The following is a 14,268-nucleotide window of genomic DNA, read 5'->3' on the forward strand; positions in this document are numbered from 1 at the left end:
TTGATTTATCTAAGGAAAAGCATTTAACTGCCTTGGATGTCAAAAAATAATAATTAAATTAAAACCTTGCTCAATCAGTTTGGACTCAATGTTTGTGATGAGAATCAAAGGTACTGCCACACAAAATGTTTTAGTTCATTTTAAGTAAAACTCACTCATTTGTTTGATTTTGTGGACTCTAAACGCTTTTTAAAAATTTTTTTTCATTAAAAATATTTGACGACTTCATAAAACATTTTTCCAACAAACAAATCCACACAGACAGTTTCAAGATGGCCTGTCTTTTATGACGGTGGTTAAAAGTGATGAAATATTGATACAAAAGACAACTTTGTTTGTGTTAAAAAAATGATGACACAAACTGTTATACGTTGTTGCTTTAATGAATTGTGAGATCTGGTCAAACCAGATGATTTTCTTTATGTCCCAACGCATAAAACCGTACAATTAAAGGAACGCTTACTTCCATTTCACCATTACTTTGATCACTTGTTTGATCCTTCTCTACAACTCTTCCCAGTGAGACGTTGCTTTGCGTGTCTTTCAAACACAACACTAGTGCACGAAACTAAAAAACTTCCACGGTCAACAATTATGTCTTTATGATGCACAGTCAGGAGTAAAAGACAAGAGGATCAAGGTCACTGGGTGATTTGTTCCGTTTCCTTAATGCCATTTAATTTATATTCATTAAAAAGAATCCAGATCTTCTGATTAAATTTTCACCTCTTCATTAATAACCCAAGGTTTTATAAAACAAAAAAGCCTTTAGACACCAAGTCTGGCCTTCAAAGAAAAAAATAATAACTACTGAAGCAAGAAACTGAAGAGACGTTTAGCTTCTACAATCTGATGGTAATTTCCCTCTTGTTTATTAATATTTCAGAAAACGTAATCCTTCGTGTGTCTTTAAAATGTGGATGCAACGCAGATGTTGCATCGGGCCTAAAAGGTAAAAAGCAAAAACGTGTTCCGTCACGTCGTAGGGGTCAAAGTACTCTGCTCATGTTTGAAGTCTGTATAATATTAAGATCACAGGAAAACAGATCACAGACGACGGGGAGACCATGTCAACAAGGTCACAAGCCTGTACAACCTGTGGGCCAGTGGTGGATTCTCTAAGAAGGGGGCTGCACATTCTTCACCTTGGACATAGTAAAGGGAATCTTCCTGTCCTCTGTGTCGGGGGGCTTAGTAATCACATCGCCCACATCCTTAAATCCCCCTGACTTTGACCCGAGCTCGTCACTCCGCTCCGCTTTTCTCAACCTGTGGAACAGCCTCTCTTTCAGGCTGGTCCTGGGGAAGATCCAGACAACGATCCCCATCACCAGCAGCGCAGAGCCGAGGCAGGACAGGCCGACCCCGGCCGCAAAGCTGAGGTACAGCCCCCTGTTGAAGCTGACGGCCTGGGTGTCCACAAAGAACAGGTCTCCTTCTCCAAAAGACTCAATTTTGTGGGGAGTGGAGTACCTGACCGACAGAGACACGACGCCTGCAGTCAGAACCAAGAAGCCCAGAGCCAAGGACACCTGCAGCCAGGGAGAAGGACAAACAGCGTAAACATTTTTACACACCTGGTTGTTTTCATTTAGGCAAGCCAGGCTGCACGGAGCTCTACTTCTTATTACGAAAGGTCACATTGTTGTTTGTATTGCAGAAAGCGGGAAATAGCAAAGCAGGGGGCCTGGGTGGAATCCCCTCGGCTTTGCAAACACCACCACTGCCCAGTGGCTGTAGTTCATCATACAGAGACAGCTGAAAATGCACAGAGCAGTGCGCACAATTCATTACGCTGCTGAAGTTCACTGCTGGCAAGTGAAACAAACCCACAGGGAAGTCCACGGGTCACAGAGGTTTCACATCTTTGTCTGCAGACAACTTCAGGACACAACGATCCGTGTCTTATTTTATTACAGTATTGATTTTATAGCAAAACTGGTACTAAATAAAACCGATCAACTACTGCACAGATTTTTGCTGAACAATCAAACAACACTTGGCTTTACCTGCTACAAGTGGATAGTTGATTGAACCTGGTAAGATCAGCTATTTTAATTTGAATTAAACATTTATTTACAAGTCAAAACTCTTAAAAGACAACAAAAACTAGCTAAATACAGTGGGAAAAATCACCCTTGAAAACGGACAACAGTTGAGTGTCTCCAATTGCTGTTAGTTAATATATTTGTCCAACCATATAACCCGATTGTAAAGCATTTCAATAATTTTTAAGTCAAAAAGGCTCTGAGTAAAAGAAAAATGTTGCCTACTCTTGTTCATAAACTAGTAATGCACCAAAGAAATGGGGTCAGAGGTTCAAATGTTCTGCTCGGGTGCCATCGAACATGACAATGATTTGAGGAAAGCAGTAAATATCAGCACTCTTATTTATTTATGCTTTGACATTATTTTACAACCATTATTTTTACCACAACTAGCAGCAAAGATATTGAAGCAAACTGTGACAGATTTTTGCCCCTTGTTACATTTGAAACAGACATTTTCAGTGAATAACTTCCTGGCTTGCCACGTAAACGCTCCATAGTGAACAATAGCTGCTGCAATCTTGGAGAAATATTTAAGGGAGCACTGAGACCACTTAAAGTTCAAATACTGATTCAGACTCACACAAAAAATATAAAAAAAATATGCTTCAGCAATGCACTGAAGCAAAGAAGAATGAGGAAAAAAAAGCCATAGGACCACGCCAGACTGTCGGCTTCAGAGTTCAGACACTGCTGATATTTTCTTCTTTCAGCTGTTCCCTCTTCAGGGCCACCACAGCAAGTCATCATCCTGCATCTCACTCTGTCCTCTGCATCCTCTGTCCTCACTCCAACTATATCCATGTCCTCTCTAACTGCATGCATATATCTCCTCGTTGGTCTTGACATATCCAAACCATCTCAGTCTGGTCTCTCTAACTTTATCTCCCAGTTGTTCAACCTGTGCTGTACCTCTGATGACCTCATTCCTAATCTTATCCATTCTTGTCACTCCTAAGGAGAACCTCAACATCTTCATTTCTGCCACTTCCAGTTCTGTCTCTTGTCTTTTTGTCCATGTCTCTGTCTCCAGACCATAAAACATAACTGGTCTCACCACTGTCTTCTGAACTTTGACCTTTGCTGACACCCTTTTGTCGCAAATCACTCCTGAAACTTTTCTCCACCCACTCCATCCTGCCTGGACTCTCTTCTTCACCTCTTTACCACACTCCCCATTTTCCTGGACAGTGGACCCCAAGTACTTGAAGTCCTGCACCTTTGTGACCTCTGCTCCTTGTAGCCTCACTGTTCCACTGGCCTCCCTCTTATTCACACATGTACTCTGTCTTACTACGGCTGACTTTCATTCTTCTTCTTTCAAGTGCATATCTCCACCTCTCCAAGTTCTCTTCCACCTGTTCCCTGTTCTCACCACAGATCACAATGTCATCTGTAAACATCATGTCCACGGGGATTCCTGCCTGACTTCATCTGTTAGTCGGTCTATCACCAGAGCAAACAAGAAGGGGCTCAGAGCAGATCCTTGCTGCACTCCCACCTCCACCTTGAAGCTATCTGTCAGACACTGCTGATGTATTTCAAGAAATTTAAACTCACCATGTAGCTATGCTCTGATGATTCTTCAGTATCTTCACTAATAGTTGTGGTCAAAGCATGGCATAAAATAATAATGAAGAAATCAAGGGGACTAAGATATCTTTATTTTTTCACAACATGTCATTTTCTTCAGGAGGTAAGCTAAATCTTGATGGACATTTGACCTGTCTTGTTGGAGCAATTTGAAACGTTTGACAAAAGAACATCTTGTCTCACTGTCCGTGCATGTGGAGTTGAATAACTTCACCTTCCAGACTGCTGAGTTCCACCACAGGGCTGACCTCTGGCTCTGAACGGACCCTCGATCCTCCGGGTCTCTGTCCCGCATGGAGGATGAGCATTCCTCATAGAAGTGATGCAGATAGGAACGAACTCCAAACTGAAGACAGCTGGAGCCCCCCTAGAAGGACGTTGTGGTTAAAGTGACCAAATTACAGAAGAAAAACAAAAAGTCCTGTCTTCAGTCACAATAACAGCAGGTACAGTTGCTACAATACAGACTGCTCTAAAACAGAGACTGTCATCACGCAGAGTATCACACTGGCTGTTGTGATTACATCCCAAACATTTCTTGGTCTTTTTCTTTCAGAACATTTTCTTTAAAAGTTGTTTGCCTGGAATTTAATTAACAGTTTAAATAAAATATAAATCAAATTAAAAACATTTGGTTGGTCAATTATTAACAGATACTACATAACATGTATATTGTACTTCAAACTGCACGCTGAATCAATTATTAGGGGTGGCTGTGGCTGAGTGGTTAGAGCAGACGCCCTTCAATGCGAGAGTTGGGGGTTCGAATCCACCAGCAGTCACATGCCGAAGTGTCCCTGGGCAAGACACTGAACCCCTCATAGCCTCTGATGTGTGTCCCATCAGTGTATGAATGTGATCTAAAGCTCTGATTAGTCTCTTTAGAATGATTTGTTCAATTAGCTTTGTAGAGCTCTAGTAGAGTGCTGTATGAATGGGTAAATGAGGACACAGATTGTAGTGTAAAGTACTTTAAGTATCTTGATAAGATAGAAAGGTGCTATATAAGTACAGTCCATTTACCATTTACAATTTACCTTAAAATGTGTTCTTTAAAAGTTGGAGACCAAGTAGGACTTCAACCCAAAACATAAATAAAGCTGCACTTAGAATAGTTGGTTTATTCATAATGTTTGTGTTAAAGACTGGACCCAAAAAGAGTGCCTTAGCTTCCTGCGTGTTCATTTGATAGTTAAGTAACAGATTTAATGGCATGTACACATTGACATTATTGAAATACTTGGCTTATGTTTGTTCCAGAAGATAATTGTATGTACATTTGGGTTAACCTGAGACTCACCTCGCTGCCTGAAGAGTCTCCTCCTGAGCCTGAAGCACAAACCTCAGAACAAAGAGCCATAGCACACCTCTTGCACCTACAGTAGAAATATAAATACACACTGTAAGCAGCTGTGTGTTGATGTCAGTCAGGTTGTAGAAACTCCATGTGCCTGGATAGAACGTGAACCAAGAACTGAAACTTGAAGCAGCCTTCTGTGCCATAACTGTGCACAGATTAACATGAACACACCAGATTTTTGGCTGTTAACACAACCATTATCCATTGGCTAAAAATGTATTTCCTACAATCAAATCCTCTCTCTCAGCAGAGACCCAACACAAACGTTGACCCATGTCGTCATTCATCCCCGGCTGCCGCCTGAGAACGCCTGACAGCTACCGAGGTGGCTCTCACACCGCCCACGCATGAGTCACACACACGCAAAAGCATGGACGCTGTTTTCATGCCCGTCAGGTTGAAGTCTAAAAGAGAACTTTTGGATGTTTAATTTGTTGCCTTCATACAGTTCTTATAAGCTGTGAACTCATCGAGACCTACAATGATGAAAACAAAAACGTGACTATCATAGAAAAGACAAAAGTGGCTGTAACATCAGTTTAACAGATACTGAACTAATATTTGGTAAAATAGAAGCTTGGAGTCTTTCACAGCTTACACTTCAAGGGTAAAAAAAAAAATCACATAAAATCTTGCAATATTTCCTTATAGTGCACAAAGCACTGTTTTCAAGGTTTGACCAAAGCAGCTATAACTTAGTCATTTGTCAACAACAAACAATCTTAGTTGAAAACACTGGCACAAAACAGGTTTAGTGATGTGCATTATTTTAAGAAATGCTAAGCCTTTAATATTTTATTAACTTTGCTGTGAACTTTCAAACATGAGCAAACATCCAAACCTGTCCATTGCTTTAGATTTTGTCTGCTTTGAAATAACCCTCTCTGCAGCTGGAAATGACAGGAAAACAAGAAAAAGTACAAATAGAAATCTGTTACAGAGTTTGAGGGTTTGTAAGTAAAAAAAAAATAAAAATAAAGCATGCACTTTTAAATAGATTGGGTTCCCAACACTGGTCCTTGAGGAACACCATCCTGCGTGTTTTAGTTGTTTAGTTGTTTAGCTTTAACACACCTGATTTGAATCAATGGGTGACATAATTAAATCACTGAATCAGGTGTGTTGGAGCAGGGAAACAACTAAAACATGCAGGATGGTGTTCCTCAAGGACCAGTGTTGGGAACCACTGGGTTAAACTGTTCCAATAATATGCTTTGATGTTAGTTTTTATCTCAAGAGTAAAATCTTTTGACAATATTCAAGTTTTTTTAAACAAATCTGTTTAGAAATTGATGGGATATGGTTCAAAATGATTCTATCAGTAATTTTGTTTTTGTAAATATTGACTCCTAGAGCTCTAACAAGCAAATATGAGCCATTTAAATATGTATAGATATGTCTCTAATATCACACTTATACAGCAGTTTGGTGACTTGATAAATTTCATAAACCAGCAGCATAAAAAATGGATGTTTTCCTGAATTACAACAACAATCCTGTCTGTTTATTTTCTTTTTTTTTGGTGAATAAAATACACACAGTTGAAGATTTAAAACCATTTTATTCAGGAGCTGTTATTCTTGGAAATGAGAGCTATAATTACCTTGAAATACTCCATTCTCTGCTCCCCACAAAAGTAAAGCTAATTTGTAAAGCAGCACGCCCACAATATAAAAACAAGCAACTGTTAAAATAAAAAAAAAATAAAAAAATAAAAAAAATCAGATTATCACTGAGTTTTTTAGCATTAGCACTTTTTCTTTATTTAAATAATTGATAATAGGTCTGAAGCACGCAAAATCTAAAACCTTTGCTTGCACACATCAGTTATGACCGATCGGTTGGGTTTGGTTTTCCAATAAGGCAGGTCAAGTAGCCAATATGTCAAATTACTAAAACTTCAACTCTGATTTTTTTAAGCAACAAAAAAAAAAAAAGAGAGAAAAATATGTTTGATCGCTTTTATTCTGCTATTTATATATTTTTGTTTAATTTACTTTGGAGATTTCCACTAATGTTAGAGAAGAGGATAATATTGATCTGTTACTGTTTATTTGGCTTAACCTTTCCTCTAGCTGGTGTCAGACTGATCCCACTAATCCCACTTTACAAAAACAAAGATACCAGAACAGCACCTCTACAATGAAGCATCCATCCATCCATCCATCCATCCATCCATCCATACATCCATACATCCATACATACATACATACATACATACATACATCCATACATACATCCATACATACATCCATACATACATCCATACATACATCCATACATCCATACATACATCCATGTCCAATCCAATTGACTTTTTATGGAGATAATGAACGTTTCAGTGCCTCTGGTAAACCCATAAAACATTTATTCATAAGGTTTGTAATATCTGTTAATGGTCCAGCCATCATCTGATCAGACCAACCAGTAAGGCTCTGCAGGGAGCTCTCCATGGTGCTCACATTCATCTCCCCTGCTGGCTTCCAGTTTGGATGTAAAACTCGCATAAACAAAGTCCGCCATTTTTGTATCACTGACCCAATTAAAATGCAAAATACAACCGAGCTATTTAATTAGCCCGAGTTAAAGCAGGTTGTAAATTTGCTAACACACTAACGACGAGTAAAAATGTTGTTGTTTATCTGTCTGACCAGACAGAAACAAACATTCAGTCAGTGTGTGATTTGCTCCGCGGTGACACAAAGTGACCGCTGCTGGACACTGCGGAGCATTCACTCTTTCTCTGAGTGCCATTTCTGCCTTTTCTTGTCATCTCTTTCCTCTAACAGGCTGTAGAAGCAGTCAGGACTCGGTCTCTTACCCCTCCTGGCTGGAACGCTCGCTTATCTTACTGGGGATCCATGTCTCCTCCGACAGGTCGATCTCAGCCGCTGCCGCTGATCTGCTGTGGAAGATACTGAGCATGCGCGTTAGGCAACAGCTGGGAGGCGGAAACAAAAATAAGGAAGTCCATAAATGGTCTTTAATCACATTCTGTTTGTTAAACGATATTAAATAAGAAATGTATGTGCATCGTTTCAATTCAATTTCCAATTCAGTTAATTTTTATAGCGCCAAGTCACAACAGAAGTCATCTCAGGGCACTAAACAGAAATATTCGTATATAAAAATAAGTTAACAGAAACATTTATATTTAAAAAAATAATAATTTAACATTATTTATCTGAGGAGCAGACTGCTTTGAGTTTAACTTCATCGCTGAACTCTCATCTTGAGCATGAAGGCGACAGTGGGAAGGAAAAACTCCCTCATGAGGAAGAAACCTTTTGCAGAACCAGGTTCAGGACAAGCGGCCGTCTGCTTCAACTGGCTGGGTTTGGTAGGAACAAATACACAATGGCAGGTTAAGAATCACATGTTAAGATTGAAATAATATCAAATGAAAACTAGTACATTTTATCAAATCATTTAAGGAAATGAGGTCAATTTGTCCTCTAGTAGTCTAAGCTTAAGAGAGCATGACAAACCAACCCTGACAATAGGATTTATCAAAAAGGAAAGTCTTAAGCCCAGTCTTAAAACTGGACAATGTGTCAGTCTTACAGACAGAAACTGGAAGTTGGTTCCACAAGAGAGGAGCCTGATAACTGAAAGAGCTTCCTCCCAGTCTGCTTTTGGAAACTCAAGGGGCCGTGAGTAAGCCTACAGTCTGAGAGCGAAGTGCTAGGTGTCAGCTAGGTCTAGGTGACATCGCAGATCCGGTTCTCCTGTCCCGGTCTCTCTCCCAAAGGCGCAGGTCGATGCGTGTTGCCACGTCTTCCAGGTCCTTGAGGGACTCCGGGTAGTTCTGAGTAACAAGCTTGTCTTTAATATTGTCAGTGAGGCCCTGAGAAAAAGCATCAGTTAAGGCTTCTTCGTTCCAGCGACTCTTGGCCGCTATTACATGGAACTCGATTATGTATTCGGTGACCCTTTGGTTTCCTTGTTTAACAGAAAATAGTTTGCGTGCAGACTCCTTCTCTGGTAACAGTGGATCAAAAACTCTGCATAATTCCTTAGCAAACTCAGAAAAACTGTAGCAGCGTCTGGCGTTCCTCTGCCATTCTGAAGTGCCCCATGATTTTGCTTTACCTGCCAGGAAAACATGGAACAATAAGATCTCGAATATAAGATGGAGCTTTGTTGTTGAGAACTTTGTAGGTTAGAAGTAAGATTTTTAATTCAATTCTGGACCTGACAGGGAGCCAGTGGAGAGAAACTAAAACTGGAGAGATTTGATCTCTTCTACTAGCTCCAGTTAAGACTCTGGCAGCAGCATTTTGGATCAATTGAAGACTTTTAAAAGACATATTCTTGAGATGTGTCGCTTACTTTACTTTTCTTTACAAAAATGGTCAAATGCTTTAGTTTAAAATGTTGATATGTTTATCGTGTTATGCAATGTTCTAAAGTTTTAGAGAATTGTGGCTGTGTTTTGGAGAGTCATGGTGTCAGTGGTGTTATTGATCATCACAGAACTCTATGCTGTGGCCCCTGATCTGAGAGAGTGTCTTCAACTGAACAACGTCCAAGATTTCTGTCCAGAAGAGTCCAGTCGTGCTGGTCAGAACTCTCAAGCTTGCAGGCTGCTGGAAGAGGACCCAAGCTTGAAATAAAATGGATGGATCCATGTGGAACAAAAGGTTGAGCTAATTTTATTATTTTTTCATACATATACTACAGAACCACCATCTACTTGTACCATTTCTAATCATGTTAATTTCTCAGCTCTTGTTTCAGTACCCCGTTTCTAACCAGAATGTCCTAGTTTGTCTGCCAGACCTTGGTATTCTAGCTGACAACAAAAACAGAACAGTATCATGTCCAAGGCTACGTTCACGCCACTGTTTTTAATGCTCAAATCAGACTTTTTTGCTCAAATCCATCTGCTTGTGTGGTTAATGTCAGGAGATTTTGGCCAAGGTTTATGGATGTTTCAAACTACCATGGCTGAGAATGTTAACTGCACATGAATCATATGTTTGAGTTAGCAGAGAGTTGTTTTCTCTCTCGGGGAGGGCTGAATGAGGAGCTGATTTGATCCTGCATGTACAATTGGGTGGCCAAGGTCATCAGTGTCTGCCTGTGAGCCAGGAGTTGATAAGCTTATAAAAACAATTCTCACACACTGCCCGTGGCAGATTCTCATGACAGTGCTCCATGCATGTAGAACATATGCACATCTGTGTATCCTGTTGTGAAAGTCTGCCCTTGTGAGTAAAACCGGTTAAAAATCTTCTCGTGTCCTTGAGTGTGGCTCCTTTAAGTAAGAAGAATAGAAGATATTTTTATTCATCAGTTAATCACATTACAATTATAATGCAACCTTCATCAGACTACAGTTTAAATTCTCATTGGCTCTAATGCAAACAACATGCGTGGAACAAGACGTGACTTCACATGCAGCATGCTGTGTTTACCCAAATTCATGTGAATGATGCATGTTAGCATGTGTGATTCTGACGTTGTTGTGCAATCATAACAGATTTAAATTGTTATCCAACATAATTATTTCTACCAGTGTTCATATTTAATCTGACCTCTTGCTGGCTTCATCGGCACATAATTGTATTTCTGGAGCAGGAGTGATGTTCTGAAAGTTAGAACAAACTCAAGTATTGATCCCATCATGTTAGTATCAAAATAGTCCAACACTAATGTTATTACCATATATTGCTGTAGATTCTCAGTCATCCAGGGCATGGGAAATTAAAAGGGAAAAAAGCAACTGGACTTCTGTAGCTGAAGAACGGTGGAGTTTCAAAATATCCTGATGCATGCTCAATAATCCAGGTAGAAAAATCTAAAAAAGTTAAATCTGGTCCTCTGGACATTCAAAAAAAACAAAAAACTAAGCAAATCAGTTTTGGTTGTCAGCAGCAAAACTGGTTGATCCACTCTGAGACGGTGCTATTTAAGAGACTGAGCTGAATACAGCACCTCAGACTGAGGAAGTCTCTCGGATGAGAGACGAAACGTTTCTACATTTTTTTGTTGATTTGCTTTGTTTTGTTTTTTTGAATGTCCAGAGGACCAGATTTAACTTTTTTAGGTGGAGTTTCAAGTTTTAGACTGCACAAGGTTGATATTGTTGGATTCCTAGGTTTCCAGCCACACTCACTTTCTTCACAGCTGCCACTGATCCTAATCAGCCACCACTCCACACCTGCACCTGACTGGAAAGACTGCTCTGCAGAGTATATTCAATTCAATTCAAAAATACTTTATTAATCCCAAAGGGAAATTATTGGTTGTTGTAACTTGTTATCCTCATTTCATTAAGAGATGTTATAGATGCTGATGGCTGTAGACAGGAAGGATCTCTTGTAAAGGTCCATCCCACAGTGGATCCTAAGAAACTGGCTGCAGATGCCATCTGATCTGTCCACCCAGACCTGAAAGGCCTCTCAGTTCCCCCCGGGCTGTAGGATCGCCCGAATGCCAGGCATAACTCCTCCCAGAGCGATGGCCACTCCTCCCAGCAGTCTGCCGAGCTCCTCATCACTGTGGACAGCCAACTGTAAGTGCCGAGGGACGATCCTGTCCTTCTACTGTCATGAGCCGTGTTTCCTGTTAGTTCCAGGATCTCAGTGGTCAGGCACTCGAGCACAGCTGGCAGGTAGATGAGAATGCGTCCACAGAACATCTTTTTCAACTCATTTGAGATTTGGGGCTGTAATTGAGATATTATTTGAGCTTTTGAGATGTTAATCAGCTGCTGTTGGTTGTAGAAAACTGCCTTGTTGCCATGGTTATGCATCATAACAAATGTCCAAAACTAAAAAAGTTTCAGAAAAATCCTTCCAGCTGCACAGCATCTGATACCAGAGGAAACAATCATCCAAAAAAATGTGATTTACATCCAGAAAAAGAGGAATTAAGGTTTCCAAAAGCAAAATCTCAGAATGAAAGTATCAGAGCTGCTCCAACATGCAGCCACCTTGAGCGGCGCAATTCTAGAACAATAAGCTCCTGCCAGATGTTCTTCCTACACTGGAACATTCCGATACATGATGGTAAATAATGGAGAGCCAGTAAGCTTGTTCCTAAACAGTTTTACTAAACTTTATCTTCTCTAGTGATTCCAAGTCCTGCTTCTCTGAGTCTTCCAAGATCTCCTCATTCCTTGCGACTTCACCCTGACATTGTCTTGTCCCTTCAACCAGCCAAACATCAATCTGGATCAGCAACTACAAAACAACAACCTGCTCCTCTCTCCAACAAAACTCAATTCTTCTGGATCATCTCCCCTCCTGTGGAAACCTAGGACCTCGTCTCTCCCTCCTCTCCAGCTCCTTCTGCAAACACAAACACAGTAAGAACAAGTCTAACTACAAACAAGATATATCATTCATTCCAACAAGAAGTACCACAAATACTCACCTTGTCCGTTTCCCCTTCCAGCCCTGAACATCATCATTGTTAACAAAGTCACTTACAACAATGTTCAGTCAGGTCATCTGGATGGTTTGTTTTGTTGCTGAGACGTTTCATATTTCATCCGAAGGACTTCTTCTCCAAAGGCCTTGGGAGAGTTGACGGGGCAGAGAGTGGGCACCGGATGCCATCTTATCACCAGCAAACTGTTTTTTCCACTCTGGGTGTGAGCTGTTTGTGGGATTCAGTTTGGTGTGGTGGGACGGAGGGCTTCATCAGCCCGAGGAGTCCCAAGTAAACTGTTTTCCCCACTAAGCAGTCCAATCCTTAAGTGGACCAACCAGTTTGCTGGTTTTGCTGGTGACTGACGAAGCCCTCCGGATAGAGGGCGAAACATCTTTCCAAAAAATAAAAATAAAAAAGAAACTGTCCAGATGACCTGACTGACCATTATTGTATTTTGTGCCTGGATGACTGAGCATGAACTTTGATGCTTTAAAAGAAAGTTACAATACTTTTGAAACACAAGTGCCACCTTGTTCTTTTGGGTTTTAAATGGTGAGAAAATTCATGATTACCATGCACAAATATACTGAGAAAACTTTAGTTATGATACATGGTGCTGCTTTGACAAATACTCTGGAAATATATCTAAAATATGATGTTCAGACCAAGCTCATTAGCCTGGTAATTTACTGACAATCCCTAAGAGAACCATCGCTCCTCGGAGAAGGGGAGGAGTAGCAGACTGAGAGCAGCTGACTGAAATCAAGCTGCCTGCGTCGGCTCAAAGACGAAGCCACCGCTGAATCCACAGAGCATGAACGTGACATATCCAACGTAAAACTAACTGGATATCCTTATATTTAAAGATGATTTCAAAACAAAACTTCATGAAGCTCAAATATGGGTGTCTGTTCCATTGATGCTGTAGTCTGTGAGGTAACACTACATGCAGTACAATATTGCGAGGGAACGCAACATTTTTTGCGCAAAAGTGTTGTGAGGGAAGGCAAAAGGAAATAAAAAAATCCCCCATGTCCTGTCCCAGGCTCCGTAATTTAAAATTCCTTAAAAAGGTAAAAGTGGAGAGCTTCAGATCTTTTTGCAGGATATTCCAGGAAACAGGAGCGGAGTAAGAAAAACCCTTTTGCCAAATTTGGTCTGCAGTGAAGGGACGCTGCAGGTAATTATCTCTAGAACGCACACTCTAGCTGCGCTGACAAAGTAACATGTATGAAGGCAGCAGACCAAGAAGTGATTTAAAGATGAAGATGTACCAGTGAGAGAGTCTGCATGAAGTTAATGATGACCAGTTCACCAGTGAATACAGGTTGTAATATTGGGTACAGTAGTTACAGCCAGTTATGATTCTTAGTGCACCATGATAGACAGCATCCAACATCTGCAGGGTTCTTGTAGATAATGTCACCGTAATCAATGGAGGGAAGGAAAGTAGCAGTTACAAGGCATTTCCTAGCATTCAGAGTTAAACAGGATTTATTTGTAAAAAAGAAACCCAGTTTAACTTTCAGTTTCTTTATCAAGTTTTTGACATGAAGCTTAAAAGTGAGATGTGAATCGACCAAAATACCCAAGTATCTGTAAGAATCGACAGACTCAGTAGGAGCACCATTCGCAGATAAAATAGAAGGAATGACTGCTCATAGCAACTTCCTGTTTGAAAACAACATCCCTTTGGTTTTATTAGCATTTAGCACCAGTATCAGATGGAACAAATCTGACTGTTAAAGATGGAAAACCTTAGCAACTGTTTTAGCTTGACAATAAACAACTGTGTCGTCAGCATAGAAATGTAAGGATGCATCAAGAATGAATTGATCTACATTATTTATGTAGATTGAGAAGAGGGTGGGTGATTGTTTAATG

General features: G+C 40.3%; 1 protein-coding gene across 1 annotated transcript; it reads right to left on the reverse strand.

Moving 5' to 3' along the window:
- Nucleotides 1-293: 293 nt before the first annotated feature.
- Nucleotides 294-7,902, reverse strand: nrsn1l (neurensin 1-like). Its single transcript, XM_037692855.1, has 4 exons — nucleotides 7,823-7,902; nucleotides 4,942-5,017; nucleotides 3,856-4,008; nucleotides 294-1,532 (listed from the first exon to the last, which is right to left on the reverse strand). The coding sequence occupies exons 2-4, from the start codon at nucleotides 4,999-5,001 to the stop codon at nucleotides 1,119-1,121; spliced, it is 627 nt and encodes a 208-aa protein (XP_037548783.1). The 5' UTR covers nucleotides 5,002-5,017; nucleotides 7,823-7,902; the 3' UTR covers nucleotides 294-1,118.
- Nucleotides 7,903-14,268: the final 6,366 nt, after the last annotated feature.

Source organism: Nematolebias whitei, chromosome 19 (genome assembly GCF_014905685.2).
Source record: "Nematolebias whitei isolate Nwh7 chromosome 19, NemWhi1, whole genome shotgun sequence".
Taxonomy (NCBI): Eukaryota; Metazoa; Chordata; class Actinopteri; order Cyprinodontiformes; family Rivulidae; genus Nematolebias; species Nematolebias whitei.

Bases quoted from the DNA above. Each gene is read 5' to 3' on its own strand.
- nrsn1l (XM_037692855.1), bottom strand. From the start codon at position 5,001: ATGGCTCTTTGTTCTGAGGTTTGTGCTTCAGGCTCAGGAGGAGACTCT. The intron at 4,009-4,941 runs GTGAGTCTCAGG...ACGTCCTTCTAG, and splicing joins GAGACTCTTCAGGCAGCGAG to GGGGGCTCCAGCTGTCTTCA. The intron at 1,533-3,855 runs GTGAAGTTATTC...CCCTGGCTGCAG, and splicing joins GGAACTCAGCAGTCTGGAAG to GTGTCCTTGGCTCTGGGCTT.